The sequence below is a fragment of the Carcharhinus amblyrhynchos genome, chromosome 1 (assembly GCF_965287045.1).
Source record: "Carcharhinus amblyrhynchos chromosome 1, sCarAmb.v2.hapA, whole genome shotgun sequence".
Classification (NCBI taxonomy): Eukaryota; Metazoa; Chordata; class Chondrichthyes; order Carcharhiniformes; family Carcharhinidae; genus Carcharhinus; species Carcharhinus amblyrhynchos.
Genome location: NC_137324.1, coordinates 174,651,425 through 174,675,016, shown reverse-complemented (window position 1 = coordinate 174,675,016; position 23,592 = coordinate 174,651,425). Strand labels below are relative to the sequence as shown.

The 23,592-nt window shown below is 42.3% G+C and overlaps 1 protein-coding gene across 1 annotated transcript in view; it reads right to left on the bottom strand.

Annotated features, from left to right (window-relative positions):
* The window catches only part of atoh1a (atonal bHLH transcription factor 1a), a 41,101-nt gene that overhangs the window by 5,676 nt on the left and 11,833 nt on the right, over positions 1-23,592 (bottom strand). The window contains exons 3-5 of the mRNA XM_080188111.1: positions 19,799-19,932; positions 9,504-9,702; positions 6,711-6,746 (exon numbers count right to left, since the gene is read on the bottom strand). Of these exons, the coding sequence (XP_080044237.1) occupies positions 6,711-6,746; positions 9,504-9,702; positions 19,799-19,932 (369 nt within the window). The remainder of the gene's footprint in view (positions 1-6,710; positions 6,747-9,503; positions 9,703-19,798; positions 19,933-23,592) is intronic.

The following is a 23,592-nucleotide window of genomic DNA, read 5'->3' as shown; positions in this document are numbered from 1 at the left end:
GTGGAGCTCTTTGTACTAGGAAGCCCCGAGAGTTTAGTTTGCAGGTTACAGGTTACCGAGACCCTCATGAAAAATTCAGAGCTGACATAACAAGCCCGCTGAAAGTAAACAAGTCACTTTATCCACCCCTCTCTCCCTCTTTAGCCACGACAGCACCGTGACTGATACGCAACAGGTCTTTAGATGGAGAATCTGCAGTCCCCGATTGCTCTGGCGAGCTGATGTAACCGATGCTGAATAAGAAACAGACTTCCACAGTCAGCAAGGCACAATGCTGACACTGGGCTAATACCTCAGCGGAACCATCGACGGATCAATGAGATTAACTCCCATTCTGTTCAAGAAAACACTGCAAACATCAGGGGATTTGAACTTGCTTGTGACTGTATTAAAATGTATTCAGAACAGTTGATAATAGGATTAATTTGATCTGGTGAGGGCCAATTTATTCATAAGCAGTGAGGTTTTTTTTAAGTAAGAAAGTGCTTTATTACTTTTTATGTACAATTTGTTTTATTTCATGCGTGGAAGCAATTGGCCCATCATTTTCTGAAACAAGGACGCTTGTGCTATGCCCCATTTGTTAGATTACTTTTTCCAATCCCTTTGCTGCAAGCGGTATGACGAGGGCAGATGGGCATCTGGGGACCTTGGTGAATGAGGGTTCCTACAGCCTGTCTCCTTGTCAACTTGTGTTCCCACTTTGAACAGCTAATATAAGGGGAGATGGTGGCGTATTACTGAATCAGAGACCCAGACGTGGAGTGGAAACATGGATGTAAATCCCATCGTGATAGATAAATTAGTGAAATCTGGGATTAAACACCAGTCCCTGTAATAATGATTGTAAAGTTTATTTATTAGTGTCACAAGTAGGCTTACATTAACACCTCAAATGAAGTTACTGTGAAAATCCCCTAGTCGCCACACTCCGGCACCTGTTCGGGTACACTGAGGGAGAATTTAGCATGGCCGATGCATCTACCCGGCACATTTTTCAGACTGTGGGAAGAAATCTGAACACCCAGAGAAAACACACACAGACACAGGGAGAATGTGTAACTCCACACAGACAGTGACTGAAGAACGGATTTGAACTTGGGTCCCTACTGCTGTGAAGCAGCAACGCTAACCACTGTGCCACTGTTCTGGAGTGTAACCATAGGTGTAAATCCTACCAAGATAGTTGAATTAATACAGGGATTAAATACCAGCCCTGGTAATAATGATTGTAAAGTTTATTTATTAATGTTACAAGTAGGCTTGCATTAACTCTGCAACAAAGTTACAATGAAAATCTCCTGGTCACCACACTCTGGCACCTATTTGGGTGCACTGAGGGAGAATTTAGCATCGCCAATGCACCTAACCTGTACACCTTTGAACAGGGGAAAAAGCCAGAGCACCTGGAGCAAAACTACGCAAACACAGGAAAAATGTGCAGACTCTGCACAAACAGTGACCCAAGCCAGGGATCGAATCCAAGTCCCTGGAGCTGTAAAGCAGCAGTGCTAACCCACTGTGCCACCATGCCACCCTGGTTATGGAGTTGTTGCTGATTGTCTTAAAAACTCATCTGGCTCACTAATAATTCACTGTTCAGGCAGTCTCATGGCACGTGGTCACTGTACAGGCGGTCTCGTGGTCATGTCCCTTGCCTCTGAACCAGAAGCTCTGGGTTTTCATCTGACACCAGGACATGATGTTCAAGGAAGGTTCTTTCCCAATATAACCAAACAGATTGAATATCTATCTGAAAAATCCTTTCAACACACGCCGATGGTAAATAGTAAGATTAGAAGTGTTTCCTGCTTAACCATATCTCCAGACTATAGCACTGATGTTTAGTTAATAACTCCATTATCAATAAAAGATATACATAAATAATTCACTTCTTATCTGGTGTGGTGCCACCCCCATATGAATGTAACTCTTAACTACCTCTGTTCAAGGTAAACAAATGTTGACCTTGCCAGTGATGCCCACATCTCACGACAGAATAAAAATCATTGCCTTTGCTTGTACACACAATTCATTTTCTTACCTTCCGAAGAATAAGTGACCAGCTTAACCCTCCAATCAAAGCTAATAGCTTCACCCTTCACTAGATAGTTTCTGATTTGCCACTTGTCTGCCCACTTTGCAAGCCTACTTGTGTTTTCCTGTATCTTAGTGCAATGCCCACATTATTAGCTTTAACCACCCCCCACCCCCACCATTGGAATCATCTGCAAATTTTGATGTAATGCCACCAACTTCCGAGACCAAATTCTTTATGTACATGATGAATAACAGTCATGCCAACATAAATATCATATCCCACTTCCTGCCTGTCTGAGAAAATTCCCTTAACTCCTACCCACTGCTTTATATCAATCCTCCACTCCATTCTACCGCCTGATTCCTGGCTTCACACGTCCTGACTCTCTTATTGGAGTTTTCTGAAAGTCCTTATATACAGCGATGCGAACAGCAAGGGTTCAATTACTGTACCAGCTGAGGTTATTCCTTCTTAACCATGCCCCTTGCCTGAGATGCGGTGACCCTCAGGTTAAATGGCCACCCACTCCCACTCAAAGGGGAGAGCAGCCTATGCTCATCTGGAACTATGGCAACTTTTTCTTTATCTTCACCACATCCAAAGCACTACCCTGGTATAATCTTTTTAATTCTTCAAAGAATTTCACAAGGTTGATTAAACATTACCTTCTTTTCAAAAATCCACACCTTTTTGAGGGGGTTGAGCTATGAGGAGAGGCTGAATAAACTAGGTTTGTACTCGTTAGAGTTTAGAAGAATGAGGGGAGATCTCATTGAGACGTATAAGACGATGAATGGGATGGATAGGATAGAGGTGGAGAGACTCTTCCCGCTCAAAAAAGACAGTAGGACTAGGGGGCACAGCCTCAAGATAAAGGGGGGGCAGTTTAGAACGGAGTTGAGGAGGAACTTCTTCACTCAAAGGGTGGTGAATCTCTGGAATTCTCTGCCCGTTGAAGTGGTGGAGGCTGCCTCGCTAAATATTTTTAAGACGCGGGTTGATGGGTTTTTGATAAGAGAGGGGATTAAGGGTTATGGGGAGAGGGTGGGAAAGTGGAACTGAGCCACGACAGATCAGCCATGATCTTATTGAATGGCGGGGCAGGCTCGAAGGGCTAGATGGCCTACTCCTGCTCCTATTTCTTATGTTCTTATGTTCTTATTATATTCCCCACCTCTAGGGATTTTAAGCAAAGATTTTGATATCTTCCGTACCCCTGATATTAAATTAAATATTCTATAATTCTCTGTATTCATTAAATCTTTTGTGGAAGATCATTGCATTTGTTGTTTGCTAATTTTCTTGAACATCTATTTTTTCCTTGAACTTTTAACTTTTCCTTGAGCTTTTTCTATCTCTTCCTTAGAGTTTTTGAATACTGCAGGTGCAATCCATCTGGACCTATTTCACGCTCCCTCAGTTTGCTTTGTTTGTAGTATCTCCTTTCTTTCAATCTTACTCCTCTTGACTTCTTCCACTCTTGTCATTTCTACTTATTGTTTAACCTCTTCAGTGATAATTGAGGCAATACACTTGAAAGTACAATTTCAATGTGACCTCCTATTACATTATCTCATTCATCCTTTAATGGCCCAATCCATTTATAAATCATCATTTTGATATTTATATGTCAATGGAATATTTGTATTTCCTTTTATAATTCCTTGATATTGTAATTTTATGTTTACACTGTTCCCCTAATTGTCTTCTTAAACTTTTTTCTAACCTCATCATATTCCCTTTTGTTCATCCTCTCTATTAATTATAATGGACTTTGCATTTGCCATTTAGAAACTTACAGTGCAGAAGGAGGCCCATCAAGTCTGCACCAACAACAATTCCATCTAGGCCCTATCCCCGTAACCCTACATTTTATCCTGCTAATCCGTTTAACCTTTGCATCTTGGGACACTAATAATCCTGCCCAGGCCCTATTCCTGTAATGCAACACATTTACCCTGATAATCCCCTGACACTAGGAGCAATTTAGCATGGCCAATGCACCTAACCCACACATTTTTGGACTCATTTTTTTGCATCAGTTTTATCCTGCTACACTTTACTTCTCTGTGGCATCCCATTCTTGGTTGCTCTCTTTTTTAATGAAAAATATTTCCCCTGAACTCAATCAATCTTTCTGTTAATCACTTACCACTGTTGTTTGACCTCAAGGATAGCACAGTGGTTAGCATTGCTCTCTCACAGCTCCAGGGACCTGGGTTTGATTCTTGGCCTGGATTACTTACTGTGTGGAGTCTGTATGTTTTCCCCGTATCTGTGTGGGTTCCCTCTGGGTGTTCCGGTTTCCTTCTACACTTCAAAGATGTGTGGGTTAGGTGGATTGGCCAAGGGAAATTGACCCTAGTGAAAGGGGGGTTAGCAGGGTAAATATGTGGGGCTACGGGATTAGGGCGTGGGTGGGATTGTGGTCGATGTGGATTTGATACGCCGAATGGCTTCCTTCTACACTGTTAGGATTCTTTGTCAAATTTTTCTCAGATTTAACTTCCTCAGCTCCATCAATGTTGCAGCAGATTCCCATTCTGACCTCTCTATACTTGGCTAGCTACACCGTGCAGGTGGAGCTCACTGGAAACTCAAGGAAAGTCCTCTTTTGGTGCTTTCACCTTATAGCCACAACATTGTTAAGCAAATTCAAACCTCTGCTCCTTTTTTGTGAATGCACACTGTTAGCGATGATTGTCTTATTGTCACTTACACCTCTTCCAGGCTCAGTTTTTATTTTGTTTTTAACTTGCCCCATCACCATTCCTTTTTAGTCTTGCACCACCATCTCTATTGTCGTTTAATCTCTCCTGCTTTCCACCCAATCACAGACCTTCCTTTTTATTTTATTAGTGACTATTTTATATTCATTGTTTCTCGTTTTGGACTTCCCCACAAAAGGTAACACCTTCTCCAAATCTACCTTAACAAAGCCTTAAGAGTTTTAAAGACTTCTATTTAATCATCTCTCAACCTTTTCTTTTCACAAAAAAGAGCTTCACCCTCTTCATTTACTGATAATTACAATGTCTCACTTCTGGCATAAGACCATAAGACCATAAGCAGGCCATCAGAGCAGATTTAGGCCACTCAGCCCATTGAGTTGGCTCCGCCATTCGATCATGGCTGATTTATTATTTCTCATTCCCATTCCCCTGCATTTTCTCCATAACCCCTGATCCCCTTATTAATCAGGAACCTATCTGCCTCTGGCTTAAAGACACTCAATCACCTTTTGCGGCAAAGAGTTCCACAGATTCACCACTCTTTGGCTGAAGAAATTCCTCCTCATCTCTGTTTTAAAGCATCATTCCTTCAGCCTGAGTTTGTGCCCTATGGTTCTAGTTTTCCTACTTGTGGAAACATCCTCTCCATGTCCACCCTATCCAGGCCTTGCAGTATCCTATAAGTTTCAATAAGATCCCCCGTCATCCTTCTAAACTCCAATGATACAGACCCAGAGTCCTCAACCGTTCCTCATACGACAAGCTCTTCATTCCAGGGATCATTCTTGTGAACCTCCTCTGGACCCTTTCCAAGGTCAGCACATCCTTCCTTAGATATGGGGCTGCATAATACTACAAATGGGGGGTCTCACCAGAGCCTTGTACAGCCTCAGAAATACGTCCCTGCTCTTGTATTCTAGCCTTCTTGACATGAATTCTAATATTGCATTTGCCGACTGAACCTGCATGTTAACCTTAAGAGAATCTTGAACAATGACTCCCAAGGCCCTTTTATGTTTCTGATTTTCTAAGCATTTCCCCATTTAGAGAATAGTCTATGCCTCCATTCCTCCTTCCAAAGTGCATAACCTCACACTTTTCCACATTGTATTCATCTACCCCTTCTTTATCCACTCTCATAATCTGTGCAAGTCCTTCTGCACCTCTCGCTTCTTCAATACTACCTGTCCCTCTACATATCTTTGTATCATCTGCAAACTCAGCAACAATGCCTTCAGTTCCTTCCTCCAAATTGTTAATGTATATTGTGAAAAGTTCTGGTCCCAGCACTGACCCCTGAGGCACACCACTAGTCACTGGCTGCTATCCTGAGAAAGACCCCTTGTTACAAAATAGACAGATGGACAGATGACCCAGCAACACAAACAGCCTTTTTGTAAAATTCACTCGGCAATGGTATGTCCAGTTCATACCTAATACATACCCACTCCATGCCCAACTAAAGCCAATGTATGCTCTATACATGCCTGCATTATATACAATTCATTCCCTGTGTATGCACAATTCCTGAAGATACATGTCAATTTCATGCTCAATGCATTTCCACTCTTTTCAATTAAAGCAGCCCTGGATTTTTGATGTGTTAGTGATCCATCTGGTGGAGTGTACACTCAGTTGTTCTTCCTCTACATTTGGAACAAAGGCCACAGAGGAAAATCAGTCCCAAGCACTTGGTTTCTCTGTGATTTCGGGAACAATTCTGAATGTGAAGACGTTTTTGCATCCTAACCAAAAAGTGTAAGAAGGCTACAGTATAACTAGTCTAAACTACCATGAAATGTCTGTGACCCTTCAAGTGTTCCCTTCTACAGAACATGTCATGAATGCTCAGTGTAAATGGGCTGCATTATTCTGTTATAACTTGCTTTGCAGTACACTTAGCGTACTGTGCACTGTTCAGATCTTCATATTATTACCTGATTAAAAGGCCCCGGAGAAGATAACTCCTTTACCTAGAGAACAGCAAGAATTCCAGCTGCTAGTTAGACCTCAGCTGGAATATTGTATACACTTCTGGGTGCCACCCTATAGGAAGGATGTGTACGCATTGGAGAGAGTGCAGAAGAGGCTTAGAAGAATGATTCCAGGGATGAGAAACTTCAGTAATGAGGATAGATTGAGACTTCTTCTTGGAGAGAAAAAGGCTAAGAGGAGGTTTGATAGAGATGTTCAGAATCATTATCATGAGGGGGCTGCTCAGATTAGATAGGGAGAAACTGTTCCCTTCATAAAAAGATCCAGAAAAAGAGGGCACAAATTTAAGATTTATGAGGATGTGTCTAGGGCAGTGGATAGAGGAGAGCCGGTGGATGTGGTCTTTCTGGATTTTCAGAAGGCGTTTGACAAGGTACCTCACAAGAGGTTATTGCAGAAGGTCAGGGGACATGGAGTTGGGGGTAGGGTGTTAGCGTGGATAGAGGATTGGTTGTCAAATAGGAGGCAGAGAGTGGGGGTCAATGGGTGCTATTCGGATTGGCGGTTGGTGACTAGTGGGGTGCCCCAGGGGTCGGTGCTGGGGCCTCAGCTATTTACCATTTATATAGATGATCTGGAGGAGGGAACCGCGTGCAGGGTGTCGAAATTTGCTGATGACACCAAGATTGGGGGAAAGGCAAATTGTGCGGAGGGTGTGGAGAGTCTGCAGAAGGATCTAGATAGGCTGGGTGAATGGGCCAGGAAATGGCAAATGGAATTTAATGTTGGCAAGTGTGAGGTGGTCCACTTTGGTAGGAAGAATGGTAGGAAGGACTATTACTTACGTGGCGAAAAACTGCAGCAGGCGACGGTGCAGAGGGACCTCGGGGTCCTTGTGCATGAGTCGCAAAAACCCAGCTTGCAGGTGCAGCAGGTGGTCAGGAAGGCGAATGGGATGCTGGCCTTCATAGCGAGGGGGATTGAATATAAAAGTAGGGAGGTCTTGCTGCAGCTGTATAGGGCATTGGTGAGGCCGCAGCTGGAGTACTGTGTGCAGTTTTGGGCGCCGCACCTGCGCAAGGATATTTTGGCCCTGGAGGGAGTGCAGAGGAGGTTTACTAGGCTGATACCGGAGTTGAGGGGATTGAGCTATGAGGAGAGGCTGAATAAACTAGGCTTGTACTCGTTAGAGTTTAGAAGAATGAGGGGAGATCTCATTGAGACGTATAAGATGATGAATGGGATGGATAGGATAGAGGTGGAGAGACTCTTCCCGCTCAAAAAAGACAGTAGGACTAGGGGGCACAGCCTCAAGATAAAGGGGAGGCGGTTTAGAACGGAGTTGAGGAGGAACTTCTTCACTCAAAGGGTGGTGAATCTCTGGAATTCTCTGCCCGTTGAAGTGGTGGAGGCTGCCTCGCTAAATATTTTTAAGAAGCGGGTTGATGGGTTCTTGATAAGAGAGGGGATTAAGGGTTATGGGGAGAGGGCGGGAAAGTGGAACTGAGCCACAACAGATCAGCCATGATCTTATTGAATGGCGGGGCAGGCTCGAAGGGCTAGATGGCCTACTCCTGCTCCTATTTCTTATGTTCTTATGTTCTTAAGATGATCTGCATATTTGATGTGACAAAAAGCTTTTCATACAGTGAGTGGATCAGATCTGGAATGCACTGCCTAGAAGTGTGGTGGAGGCAGGTTCAGTTGGGGCATTCAAGAGGGCATTGGGTGATTATTTGAATAGAAGTGAAATGCAGGAGAGTGGAGATAAGGCAGGGGAATGGCTTTCAGTCATGAAACTTGTTTGGAGAGCCAGTGTAGACACGATGGGCCAAATGGCCTCCTTCAGCACCATAGCAATTAAGTGCTTCTCTGATGTGGAAGATTCAAAAAGATGGTACCAGCATTGAGAAGATATACTTATCAAGAAAGAGATTTTTCATCCCTGTACAAGTGAGAAGGCTGAGGAGTTACCTAATGAAAGTATTTTAGAATTGGTAAGGTGAATGTTAAACAATGCCATGTTTGTGATGTCCTTGATCAAACCAGAATAGTGTTCTCCTGATTAACAATATTGACCGTTGCAACATGGTAGTTTCAGGATCTCACCCTGTTGTCATAAAGACATGTAATGTACGGAATTCTGCCCTTGACCGCCACCCCAAACATACCAATATTGTATCAGCCACTTGATATGTTTGACCCACTTGCCACTTGCCATTGCATTAGAGGAAAAAAAAGCCCTGAATACAGATGAAAAAGATACTGGGCTTCAAAAGGTGGTGACTGCTGATGGAGTGTGTTTTCTAGATTCTTTCTGTTATTGAAACAAATGTGTCAGCTTTACTTAGTTACCGTCACAAGGGATCTGCTCTGTTCTCCATGTCCTGTCGAAAAATCAATCTAAAATGGCTCTGTTTCTAACAGTATGCTTGTTGGAAAACATGAAGAGAAATTTTAGGGCTGAGAGCCACATGAAACATCACTAACATGCTTCAGAGCTATTAGCTTAATGAAAGTCTTTAATAATTAAAGTTTTCTTTCATTTTACTAAGCTTCTGTTGCTTATGAATTACTGCCATTTTTCGTATTTTCTATGTCCTCATTGTTGGATGATTTAATCCTGTAGTAAAATGGACAAGATGCCTTTTACAACTCCCCATTGTATTCTGAATAAATAATTGATAGTTGATAACTTTCATTTGTAGTCCTGTCCCTTCGCTGTTTTATTGCCTGGTCTCACTGGAATTTCCTTCCTGCCTTACATCTTTGTTTCTGGCCAAGGTATCACTTACCTTTTGCCTTTCACAACTCCATGAAATGAAATATGTAATAAAGATGAAACGGGAATATATTAAAGTTCGTGATTTCTCTTCTGACCAAGACCTTCCGATAGAACCATCTTTATGCCTCGACAGTTGAACTTGTGGCAAATGGAATTTGTGATCAGGCCAACATTTCGTCCCATTTACTGAGAACTGGTCAACTTTGCACCTGTCAAGCAGAGATCCAATGCCAATGTTGTGTTTTCTGAAATGGGTTTCCACAAGCACCAGCGGAGTCAATTAAACTTGAATAACATTGCAAATTGCGAAGGCTTTTATACTTGCTTTCTGTCAGCCATATTTGGACAAGTTTTAATAGTGATGGCAAACTAAAGTCAATTCAAGTGATTTATTTTAGCAAATACAATTTTCTAATAACCCTTTATGCTTCACTAAAGCAAGTTGATGTATCCTCAAAAGTTATGCACATATTTGAAATACCAGCTAATCCAAACATTTTTTTAGGAGCCACGCAGAGGCAACCACTAGATACACTGGTCCAAATGCAAACCTACTAAATCCTGATGCAGGCTGAATTTAGTGCTCTGTGGTACCTGGTGAACATTATTGATCATCCGCTGGGGTCAACCATATTTCTAATGATTCTGCTACATTGCTCTGTCTTCCTCCGAGAACCACTGATTTCAACACTTTATTCTTCATTTTAGAAGCTTCCTGCATGTATATCTTCCTACCTGGGTATGACTGATACCTTACTTTAGGTTCACAAATAGTGTAAGAGATTGTAGGAGGAAAAATAGAATGTTCAATTGATTAATAGGCTTGTTGCATCTAGAACAAAGATCATAATACTTAGGGGGTGAACAAAACTTTATTCTTTGGTCCTTACACTTGACAGTGGTTCTGGGGAAAGTGTGTAGTTGGATGACTAGAGTGATACCTAGCCTTATAGCTTTTAGTTATCAGGAGTGGATCCAGTAATTAGTGCTTATTTTATAAATTTCTAAAAGTTCCTGCTTACCAAATCTTATTTCAAACCATTTAGGTACTTCCATTTGATTCACTGAAACCTCCAATTAAGCATTTGAGTGTTTACATAAAAGACTTTTCATCTTTGTTCAATAAATTGTCCAGCTTCTTGGGCTAACCTGGTAACCTGGTGGTCTGTAATGCATCTTCAATGTCTGTTTTGTCACTTTCACATTAGAGGTGTCCAACTTTGCCCCTCCAGTTGGATCAATTAATTCACCTCTCAGATATCCCAGAAAATTCAGAGTTACAACACTTCCATTCCTATCTTTTGTCAACACTCTCTAACTCTGTATGTACAATCCTCTACAGCTAAGCATATTTCTGATGGTTCTACTAAAATGTTCTCCCCTTTGAATGATTTGTTCCTGCATTTTATTCCTCATTTGAAAAGCATCCCTGCGTTTATATTTTCACACTCCTTCATGATTACCTTCTCCTTGTGCCTGTGTATCTCTCTGAGTTCCTTGTCCATACTTGCTTGTTGACTTGCCTTCCAATTTGTTGTCAGTCTTTTGTAAAATTTAGTTTCTTCACACACCCGTCTAGTTGAAATCATTTTGGACGGTTGCCTGCCTCTTGCAAGTCACGTTACCCTGACTTCGTTGAGGTGCAGTCCATGTTTACTGCTCGATCTCTTTTTTGTCTTGAATAAACTCTATTTCCTCATTTCCTAACGCTTCTTTATCTGCTGCCCTCCCTTACCGAACACTAGAAATATGCAAAGAACTTTCATCTTTGAGTTTTATGGGCAGCACAGTGGCATCTGGGTGACATGGTGGCACAATGGTTAACACTGCTGCCTTACAACACCAGAGAACTGGGCTTAATTTTGGCCTTGGGTGACTGTGTGGAATGTACACATTCTCCCTGTGTATGTGTGGGTTTCCTCCGGGTGTTCTGGTTTCCTCCCACATTCCAAAGATGTGCGGCTAGGTTGATCGGCCATACTAAATTGATCATTAGTGTAAATACATGGGGTTGTGCGGAAGGGGCCTGAGTGGAGTTGTTGTTGTTACGGGCTTGATGGGCTGAATGGCCACCTTCTGCACTGTAGAAATTCTATGATGTTATGATTCTATATTTTATATTTGTGACTTTTAAAGCCACTATGTTGTGTCTACCTATATCATTTCAGAAAGATCTTGTATTTATATAGTGCACATATACATATATCTCTGAGATATCCTGAGGAAGTCCTGTCACTGTTTTTGTGTAGACAGAAATAACAATGGACCTTTGCGGAAATGATGCTGATACAAGCCCATTAAGAATGGTATATGACTTGGAGGGAATTATGGAGCTGGTTGTGTTCTCATGCTAAGTTTGTTGCTCCATGCAGCGGAGGTTGGGGATTTGGAAGGTAATGTTGAAGGAGCCTTGGTGAGTTACTGCAGTTCACCTTGTAGATAGTGCAGCCATAGTAAGTCAGTGGTGAGGGGAATGGATCTTTAAGGTCATGAATGGAGTGTCAATCAGTCAAGCAGCTTAATCCTGGATCATGTCAAGCTTTTTGTTGTTGCAGCTGCACCCATCCAGGTAAGTGGAGAGTATTTCATTTCATGCTATAGTTTAAGCAGTGATAGCATGAATCTACTTAGTATATACATGGGTAATGCCATTGAGTCCAAGAAAGGTCCAGTCGTACAATATAAACTTGTCATAGTGAGATTCCCAATTTAGCACCAATTTGTGATGAATTGGAGAAGATCGATAATGTGGGCCCATTCTGAGTAGAAGCTAGATTGAACCAACACAAATTGACTTCACATTTAATCTGTATGGGTTGTAGAAAGAGACCTATATCTCTTCATTCTAGGCTGCATTTCAGAGCAATGAGAGTATAACTAGGGAATGAAATCAGTAATCTTGGCACCATACAGTATTCTAGTGTGTAATTTTAAATCACTTAAGAACATAAGAACATATGAAATAGGAGCAGGAGTAGGCCATCCAGCCCTTTGAGCCTGCCCCGCCATTCAATAAGATCATGGCTGATCTGAAGTGGATCAGCTCTACTTTCCCGCTTTCTCCCCATAACCCTTAATTCCCCTGTCTATCAGGAACCTATCTACCCGTGACTTAAATATATTCAGCGAGGTAGCCTCCACCCACTTCAACGGGCAGAGGATTCCAGAGATTCACCACCCTTTGAGTGAAGAAGTTCCTCCTCAACTCTGATCTAAACTGCCCCCCCTCCACCCCTTATCTTGAGGCTGTGTCCTCTAGTCCTGCTATCCTTTCTAAGCGGGAAGAATCTCTCTACCTCTACCCTATCTATCCCCTTCATTATCTTATACGTCTCTATAAGATCCCCCCTCAGCCTTCTAAACTCTAACGAGTACAGACCCAAGGAGATAATTTCACATGAGATTCAGCTTAATTCTGGCTTTGTTGTTTTTTCTGACATTAAAAATCTAACAAACACAGGGGGAGGTGATGGCCTTGTGCTATTATCACTGGACTACTAATCCAGAAACTCAGCAAATGTTCTGGGGACCCAGGTTCGAATCCCACCTGGGCAGATGGTAGAATTTGAATTCAATAAAAATAAACTTGGAATTAAGAATCTACTGATGACCATGAAACCATTGTCCACTGATGGAAAAACCCATCTGGTTCACTAATGTCCTTTAGGGAAAGGAATCTGCCATCCTTACCCAGCCTGGCTTATATGTGACTCCAGAGCCACAGCAATGTGGTTGACATTCAACTGCCCTTGGAGCAAGGGCAACTAGGGATGGGCAATATATGCTAGCCAGCCAGTAACGCCTATGTCCCATGAATGAATAAAAATAACTTAGACATCAGTACAGAGATCTCCTCACTACCTGGTTGGAGAACAATGTAGGGCTGGTTATATTGTGCAGCAAGTACCAATGACAGGATTGTATTAATTGGAGTTTACAAGAGTGAGAGGGGATCTCATAGAAGCTTATAAAATTCTAACAGGGTTAGACAGGGTAGATTCAGAAAGAATGTTTCTGATGGTCAGGGAGTCCAGAACTAGGGGTCACAGTTCAAGGATATGGGTGAAACTTTTAGAACTGAAATAAGGAGAATTTTTTTCACCCAGATGGTGGTGAATGTGTGGAATTCACTATTACAGAATGTAGTTGAGGCCAAAATGTTGTTTGATTTCAAGAAGAAATTAGATATCGCTCTTGGGGCTAAAGGAATCAAGAGACATGGGGAGAAAGGCGGGATCAGGATGTTAAATTTGATGATCAGCCATGATCATAATGAATGGTGCAATAGGCTTGAAGGGCCGAATGGCCGACTCCTGCTTCTAGTTTCTATGTCTAAACCTGCAGTGTAACCGCACAGTCTGGCTCCATGATAGTCATTCATTATTGGGATAGCCTTGGAAACACCTGTCTGTTTAAATGACTTGCAATTACGATTGTATCAGAGCAAATAAAAGGCTCCAGTCCGGTGCAATAATAAATGAGCGGAAGATTTTATTACAGGGTGTGGAACTGAACTTGGGTCATAAGATGGAAAAATTGCAACAAGTTAAGACTCATATGGAGTAATTTTTAAGAGTTGCTCAAAATGCCATTGATTTTGTCTGATATTGTAATAATTCAGGCCAAGCAGTATCTGTTAAATGAACTTTTGTTCCTTTCTTTTGTTATTTTCCGAAAGAGTTGAATGAAGTTACTTCTAAAAAGTAAAGTTAATTTATTAGTCATAAGTAGGTTTACATTAACACTGCAATGAAGTTACTGTGAAAATCCCCCAGTTGCTACACTGTTTGGGTACACTGAGGGAGAATTTAGAATGGTTCAATGCACCTAACCAACATGTTGTTTAGACTGTGGAAGGAAATCAGAGCACCCGGAGGAAACCCACGCAGACACAGGGAGAACACACAGACTCTGCACAGATAGTGACCCAAGTGAGAATTGAACCTAGGTCTCTGGCACTGTGAGGCAGCAGTGCCAACCACTTTGCCACCATGCCACCAAGGCGTGCTGCTCTAAGACACAAATCTTTACCTTTTTTAATTCTCCACGCTCACTTCCTTTATTTGTCAGTCTGCCATTCAGCTAAGCTTAGTGCCCAAGTTGGGAGTAGTTGGAAACACCTGTCATTCGCTCTTCCTTCTCTAACCTTTTCCAATGGTGACTTAGAATGTTTAATTTCTAACTTTATGACACCCTGATGTTGCAGTGTGCACCAAGATGTGTTGTGGAGAGATTGCATGCACTCTGATTGTGTGACTCAAAAGTAGAAGCACATGTAGATAGCTTGCTAGCCTGTAAAAGAAGACTTCCATTTTTGTAGCACATTTCGCTACCTTGGGACATGTCAATGCACTTTATAGCCAATGAAGTATTTTTGAAATGGAGTTGTAATATAGAAAATTTGCAGCCAGTTTGCACACACCCAAACACCCACAATGTGAAGATAGCAATATAGTCTGTTTTATTCATTTTGGCTGAGGAAAATGTTGGCTGGAACACCATGGGGAACTCCCCTGCTCTTCTGAAATATTTCTGTGTGATCTTTTACATACAGCTGAGAGACCAGGTGGGGCCTTTAGCTTAATGTTTCATCCAGGATGTATTTTACTAAACATCAACCCTTTGACCTTTCTGGGTTGAACGGCAAACAACCCACCACATTATGGTTTCTTATGCAATAATCAATAGGGCTCCTCTCTAACTAATGGCATTCATCAAGAGTTTACTCACAAACTTAGGGTTACAATACTTAACTTAGACAGACTCGTTCCTTAAAGGTAGAGCAATCCAGCTATTCATGTTGAATGCTCCAAGCCTGGATTTAACTTTAAAGTGTAAAATCAGCATGTTGGACTTTGCTCCCATTGAGTTAGTCTGTGGGTTTCCTGGGATCCACCTCCTGCGATTATCTTTTGTGAGCTTCCAGCAGGTCTCTGCTTCCGCAGTGGCTGGGAGCCTTTGATTTCTGAAGAAACCTGGGCAGATGATATCCGTATTCTAAGACTTGGTGGTGAATCCTTAGAGAAACAAGGGATTGACCAGGATAAGATGAGGGAGGGAGGAAATTAAATGTCTTTCTCCAGGAAGACAAATGCAATGTTAGAATTCATGTTGAGAGGGATAGAATACAAGAACAGAGATGTACTTCTGGGGCTGTATAAGCTCTGGTGAGACCCCATTTGGAGTACTGTGAGCAGTTTTGGGCCCCATATCTAAGGAAGGATGTGCTGGCTTTGGAAAGGTTCCAGAGGAGGTTCACAAGAATGATTCCTGGAACGAAGAGCTTATCATATGAGGAACAGTTGAGGAGTCTGGGTCTGTATTCATTGGAGTTTAGAAAGATGAAGGGGAGGGGATCTTATTGAAACTTGCAGGATAATGCAAAGCCTGGATAGAGCGGACATGGAAAGGATGTTTCCACTAGTAGGAAAAACTAGAACCAGAGGGCACAACCTCAGGTTAAAGGGACAATCCTTTAAAACAAAGATGAGCCAGAGAGTGGTAAATCTATGGAACTCTTTGCCGCAGAAGGCTGTGGAGGCCAGGTCAATGAGTGTCTTTAAAACAGAAATAGATAGGTTCTTGATTAATAAAGGGGTCAGGGGTTATGGGGAAAAGGCAGGAAAATGGTGATGAGAAAAATATCAGCCATGATTGAATGATGGAGCAGGGCTGAGTGGCCAAATTCTGCTCATTTGTCTTATGGTCTTGTGGTTTCCACACTATGCCTGAGTTTCAAGAGCACTTTTAACATTTAGTGTGGCTGTGGTACTGGAGATAGGGGATTTGCTGTGTGTACTTTCTAGTTATTTATGCGACATTTGAAGACGTCTAATCATATTTGGAGGAGTAGACATTAGAGTAGCATTCCCACTCCTGAGTTAGGCTATTAAAACACCAGATAAGAATGTATTTGTATAACACTTTTTATGACCAAATAAAGTACTTTATTGTAATGTTGGAAATATGGCAGCCAATTTGAGCACAGTCCAAAGGATGTGCTATTTAGGTAGACTGGCCATACTAAATTCTACCTCTGAGTGCCCAAACAGATGCTGGAGTGTGGTGACTAGGGGATTTTCACAGTAACTTCATTAAAGTGTTAATGTAAGTCTATTTGTGACTAATAAATAAACTTTAGAAAGGTACCACAGGCAACAATGTGATAATGGTCAGATAATCTGTTTTCACAATGTTGATTGGAGGATAAATATTGGACAGGGTGCCGAGGATAACACACCTGCTGTTCTTCAAAACACAGAATCTTTTACATCCATTCACGTCAATTCATCTCACCCAATCAGCACACTCTTCCCTTCCTTTCTCTCTTATATGCTTTATCCAGCTTAAATGCACCAATGCTACTTGAATCAACTACTCCCCGGGGATAGTAATTTTAATTCCCTGGTTAAAGAAGTTCCTCCTGACTTCCTTATTTGATATGTTACTATCACCCTTAGTTAGCGTTCTTAGTTAAATTCATCGTGATACAGCTAAACAAAACGTCTGTACAAATCATGCAAGCTAATGTGACCTGTGCCACTTGAGGTGTTATTTTACATAGCCACTTTTGCTCAATTTGCAAAGGCCATGCAATTATTTATATGATCTTGTCACGCATACCTCCAGTCCCATTTATTGGCTGTTTTAAATAGGATGGTGAAAATGGAACTACCTTGGTACATCTCATCTACGCCCCAGTTACAAAGGAATTCAATGGGATTTGTTGAGCATGGACAATGGTAGGTGGCGTTCTTTTTCACGTTCAGCGGTGGGTGGAATAGAATGAAGTAACTTCTGCCTCTGGTGTGTCATTACTTACTGATAGAATATCCCTGCAGGCACCTGAGACAACAGATGCCAGGCTGAGGCTCTCCTCTCCCCGGTTTGCGACCAGCCAATTTTCATCTGTAGTGTACATATATTTATCTGGTTGCTTTATCGAGCAACTCCCCCTGACTAGGATTCTGAGCAGGATCCAGGCTTGTCTCTTATAAAACATTTACTAGCTTTCAAGATAACACATCCCAAGATCCAGAAGGTGATGAATAGTATAAGCACTGATGTGCTCTCTGGTATTCCAAGTATTGTAAACTGTGTAGACATAGTTACTTAGAGAATTGATGCTCCTTTGTAAGTGGGTATTGACAGTTGCTAGGATAAATGCTACTCCATTGCTATTTGGGTTGAATGGAATGTTTATGTTATTTTTTTTCAAATTCACTGATGTTTACACCTAAATATATTATTGGTAAATGTAGCTTCATCCTTGACTGCCACTCTTTTTTTCTCTTTTGGTTAATTGGACCATTGGGCTAGGTACTGACAATATTTAAACACAATTTCATTACAATGGCCGCAAAAGCATGATAAGAAGCTTCTGGTTGATTTAGTTTAATTTGGTGCAACTATGAATAACTAAATCCACAGTGAGATGTCAAATGATTGACACCTTATTTAGATTTATGTTGTAACTACATTGTACGTGCTATTGTTCTGGGGTGGGTGTGAATGTGTAATCAGTATAGTTTTACTAAATAGAGTGGGAGACATCTGGACAGAGAGGGAATAGAATTTGGCATAATCAGCTTTATGTTATGCAAAGAATATCAGCGTGAACTAAAAAAGAGTTGACATATTTTAATTAAAATTTGCAACATAACTATGAATACCTGTCAGGGCTTGTGATTAATAAGCTGGACCTGAATTCATGATTAAATACGTTGTTAATCACTGTTGAATGGGGTTGCTTTGATGGGCTGAATGGCCTTTCTTTTTCTACAAGTTCCTCTCTTCATGTGTTTGAAAAATCTAACTTATGTTTGGTGAACTTTTTTCATTATCATTCATGCACCAAATTAGATTTAGTTGCAACTGGATAATCCTAAATGCAACAAGGGCAACCATCTGGTTCACTAATGTCCTTTAGGGAAGGAAATCTGCTGGCCTTAACTGATCTGGCCTACATGTGACTCCAGAGCCACAGCAATGTGGTTGACTTTCAACTACCCTCCAAGGGCAACTGGGAATGAGCAAAAGATGCTGACCTGCCAGCAGTGCTCCAAAAAATAGAATCCCTAGTATGAATGACAAAGTCTTCCTCTGGAACAGCCAGGACTTAAATCCCACAGGAAAAATAGCATCTTTTAAGGAGAAAATGATTTTAAAATGCTACAGGACTTACCATACATTAGTAAATTATTGTAGGCAGCACTTAATTTTGAAGCAATATTTGTTGCCAGTGGTTATACTACTGTGCTTACATAACTCTGTAAACAGAGCAAGTACAAACATTGCACAGCACTCAGTTCACTGACTATGAGTTGCCAGTGTGCATTCTAATCTATCACATGGTTAAAAAAATGCTAATGAGTTAGTTGGTACTTGCCCGATGGCAGAAATGTAAAAATAGTTTTCATTTCAGTTGTGCTGGGGGATTGATCCAGTTGGATGTTTTTATTCTTTTCTGGGATGTGGACATTACTGGCTAGGCCAGTATTTGCTCGAAGAGAGATGAATAGAATCCCTACAGTGTGGAAGGAGGCTATTGGCCCATTAAGCCTGCACTAACAATAATCCCACCCAAGATCTATCCCCATAACCCCATATATTTATTCTGCTAGTCCCCCTGATACTAAAGGGCAATTTAGCATGGCCAATCAACCTAGCCCTCTCATCTTTGGACTGTGGGAGGAAAACAAAGCACCTGGAGGAAACCCACGCAGACACAGGGTGAATGTGTGAACTCCACACAGATAGTTGTCTGAGGCAACAATTGAATTTGGGTGCCTGGTGCTGTGAGGTAGTAGTGCTAACCACTGTGCCATCCATCCCTAAATTACCTTTAAGGGCACTGTGGTTAGCACTGCTGCCTCACAGCACCATGGACCTGGGTTCAGTTCCAGCTTCAGGTGACTGTATGGAGTTTGCACGTTCTCCCTGTGTCTGTGTGAGTCTCCTCTGGATAATCCAGTTTCCTCCTACAGTCCTTGCCTGGGTAAAGTACACTTTCGGGAAGGGGATGCAGTGCTATCTATCTGTCTATCTATCTATCTGCATATCTATCTATCTGTCTCTATCTCTATCTATCCATCTATCTATCTATCTGTCTGTATCTATCTCTCTATCTCTCTCTTTCTCTCTCTCTCTCTATCTATCTATCTGCATTTCTATCTATCCATCTGCATATCGATCTATCTGCATTTCTATCTATCTGCATATCTATCTGCACATGTATCTATCGATCAATCTGTCTGTTTGTCCGAACAATGCCCTCTGTGTCTCCCACCCTCAAGCATTGCGAACCTCACGTCGATTTGAGGGAACTTCCTGAAGCCTTCATTCTGCAGAAACATCACGAAGCGCTCGGTATAAAGAGCCACTTCTAATTGTAGACGTTCTGCCAAGCTCAGGTAGCCACCATTCGTTGCAATTTTCCGCTGCCGAGCATTATTTTGGGACAATATTTACAAAAAGCACTTCTTTCCCACTGCAACTCCACTTGCTGAGTGGCCGCTGGAGAAAAACGCCGGTCCTGTCCCTGTCCACTGATTTGTGCGGAACGGGACAATTCAGAAGAAACTTTCCTCGTCTGGGAAAGTTCAAGTCTGGGCCATTCCCTGACCGAGACGGGGTAGGGGGTAGGGGGCGAGATTCCCAATCCATCCTCCCTACTGCCCTGAACATTAGTAATAAGTGGGACAAGATCGAGTAACTGGGCTCTAAATAAGTGATGCAATAATCCATGTCGCGAAATGCTGGGCTGAATGTAACCTGCCTCCATTCATTATTCATTCGCCCTTGCATAATAAACGTACCTTTAAAAACACGTGGGCGCGTTTAAACTTTGGGAATAAAACGGATATCTTAAATATTAAATAGGTGAGGTTAGGTCGGTCCATGAACGAAATTTCTGTGCGACGGGGCCACATCTGTTTGTTTTGTCATTGTTTTATAACAATTTACAACTTCTTCCCAACTGCATTAACATCCTTCAGCAGAAATCACCCACAAATCCAGAAAATGTGTCTGGAAGGGATTAAACTCTCGTCTGGAAACAAATGTCTGCATAGTTTAACCACTTGTGCCGACTCAGGATCTATCCATATAGAAGTACAAATCAGTATTAGCAATGATTCCCCGTCTCCCTTACCTAAAAGAGGCTAATACCTCACCCTTTTGCTAACCTGAGTTCGTCAGTAACAGGTTGCGTTTGGGGAATTATCCAACTATGTATCCTTGCCCACCTCAGTAGCAATCACTCACCGTCCCCACGACGTGGAAATCGCAAATTACCTCCTGCAGCAACGGCCACCACCCCCCCCCCCCCAACCCCCCGCCGAACTCACCCTAAATCCACCCCCCACCACCCCAGGACAGCTGGGGGGCTGCTGCAGGGGAGCTTAGGAAAAGTTCTCTTTTGTTGTCTTGTGCCAGCGGCTTTCGGAGGAAAAGTGGGACAGAGAGAGAGAGGCAAAAAAGGAGGATTCGAAAGAAGACGCCCTCAAATTCTTCAAAGCTGCTGCAGGGAAGATTTAATTCGAATTCCCATTACAAGGGGACAGATTTTACTGGGAATAAGGTGCCTACACGTGGGGGGGGGGGGGGGGTGGTGTTGGATCCGAGTGAAGTTAACACCATAAATCCAACACAAAAGCAGGACATTAAAGGTCTTTGAAAGACAGGTTGTGTTTGTGTCTGTGTGTTTCTTTTTTTTCCCGCAAGGGAGGAAGGTTTAAAAAAGTGTTCAATTGGAGAGAGATGGTGGGGAGGGGTTGGGGGGGGGGGGTGAGAAAAAAAACCTGGGGCACATATTCAAAAGGGAGGGAGAGAGAGAGTCAAGGTGGAGAGGGTGGGGAGCTCGGGTGTGTTTAACAATGTTGTTGGATAAAGTGGGAATGATATTGAAATAAGATGCAAAGGCAGCAAAAGCCGCGGGGGTGGGGGGGACAGAACATATCTGGGTGCAGTCCCCGTGTTTGCAGGGGTTCTGTCACAGCTGGGGGGGGGGGGGGTGGTAGAATCAATGATTTCAAACAAAACCCAACCAGAGTTGAAAGTCATTTGCATGAGGTCAAATCGTCCGGCTGAGGTCAGGCTTCATTTAGTGGCGGGTACCCAAAGTGGAACGTGTGTTGTCACAACTCACCCCCACCCACCCACCCCCGGAAGTTTTTTTTTCGCAACTTTGATCTTTTCCCTTTACTTGTGTGACCTCCCTCTTTATGGTGATTTGGGGGTAGGTCCGTCTGAGCGAGCCGGTTGTCAACAATGTCGATGTGTATAAATAAGTGAGGGACTGGCACCTCTTCCACCCACCCACCCACCCTCTCCCCGGGGATAGGGGGTGGGGAGGTGGGAAGGGGAGGGGAGGGGTGGGGTGAGGGGGGGGAGGTGTGTGAGTCGTGCGCTCACCAGCTGACGACGCGTGTCTCAGGGCCGGCTCCCAAGGACACTCCCCGCCCCAGCACACGATAACTCGGCACAAATGCCAACATCCCATTGTCCCGGCTTTAATTAATAACCCCACTCTGCAGTCACACTCCACGGGGTCTTTCTGACAGCAGTCTGGAGGCGAGATTGCTCACAAATTACAACTGGAGCACACGCAAGAGGTGTGTTTTTTCTTAACCGCAACGCCCACCCACCCCCCCCCTCCCAATAATCAATATAGATCATGTTCAGCCCTCACACACTCTGCTAGATAGAATCGTTAGCATTTTGCGCCAATTTCAGCAAATGTTGCGCCCTATTTTATTCACTTGGCACATTGTTTTTCAAAACAAGAATCACTTTTTCATATAAAGTGATAGCATTAATTGGTTAAACCAGGCCAATCGGGGATAGCGGGAAGAGGCTGAGATTTTTTGTTTTTCGATGCACTGTGGCCTTGTGTCATTTCACTCACGCCTTTGGGGAATCTTTTGGCAAAAGTTCTCTCTCTCTCATTCTTTTCCCTAATTCTTTCTCTCAATCTCTAATTTTTCTTCTTTCTAATTCTCTCCCTAATTCTCCCTCTCTCTAGTTCTCTCTCCAATTCTCTCTTTCTCTGATTCTTTCTTTGTCTAATTCCCTCTTTCTAATTCTCTCTAATTTTCTCTAATTCTCTCTCTCTAAATCTCTCTCTCTAATTATTCCTCTCATTCTCTCTCTCTCCAATTCTCTCTCCAATTTCTCTAATTATTTCTCTAATTCTCTTTTTAATTCTCTCTAATTCTCTCTAATTATTTTTCTAATTCTCTCTCTCTGATTCTTTCTCTCTAATTCTCTCTCTCTAATTCTCTTTCTCCAATTCCCTTTCTCTTTCTGATTCTCTCTCTCATTCTCTCTTTAAATCTCGCTCTCTAATTCTCTCTCTTTGATTCTTTCTCTCTAATTTTTTCACTCTAATTCTCTCTCTCTGATTCTTTCTCTCTATTTTTTCTCTCTAATTCTCTCTCTTTCTCATTCTCGCCCTCTCTAATTCACTCTCTGATTCTTTCTCTCTAATTCTCTCTCTCTAATTCTTCCTCTCTCTAATCTTCCCTCTAATTCCCTTTCTCTTTCCAATTCTCTCTCTCATTCTCTTTAATTCTCTCTCTCTCTAATTCTCTCTCTCTCTCTGATTCTCTCTCTCCAATTCTCTTTCTCTAATTCTTTCTCTCTCTAATTCTCTGTCTCTCTAATTCTTGTTCTCTAATTCTCCCTCTCTTATTCCCCGCTCTCTAATTTTCGTTCTCTAATTCTCTTTCTATCTCTAATTCTCTCTCATTCTCTCTCTCTCTGATTCTCTCTCTCCAATTCTCTTTCTCTAATTCTTTCTCTCTCTAATTCTCTGTCTCTCTAATTCTTGTTCTCTAATTCTCCCTCTCTTATTCCCCCCCTCTCTAATTTTCGTTCTCTAATTCTCTTTCTATCTCTAATTCTCTCTCATTCTCTTTCTCTCTGATTCTCTCTCCCCATCTCCGCCGCCCCCGCCCCACTCCCCTCCCCACAACACACACACACACACACACTTGAACGCACACTCTCCAACGCCAGCAAAGATCTGAGCCAAAAACAATAGTTGTGAAGATCTGTTAGCTCTCTCTTGAATTAGAGAAAGAATTAGAAAGAGAGTG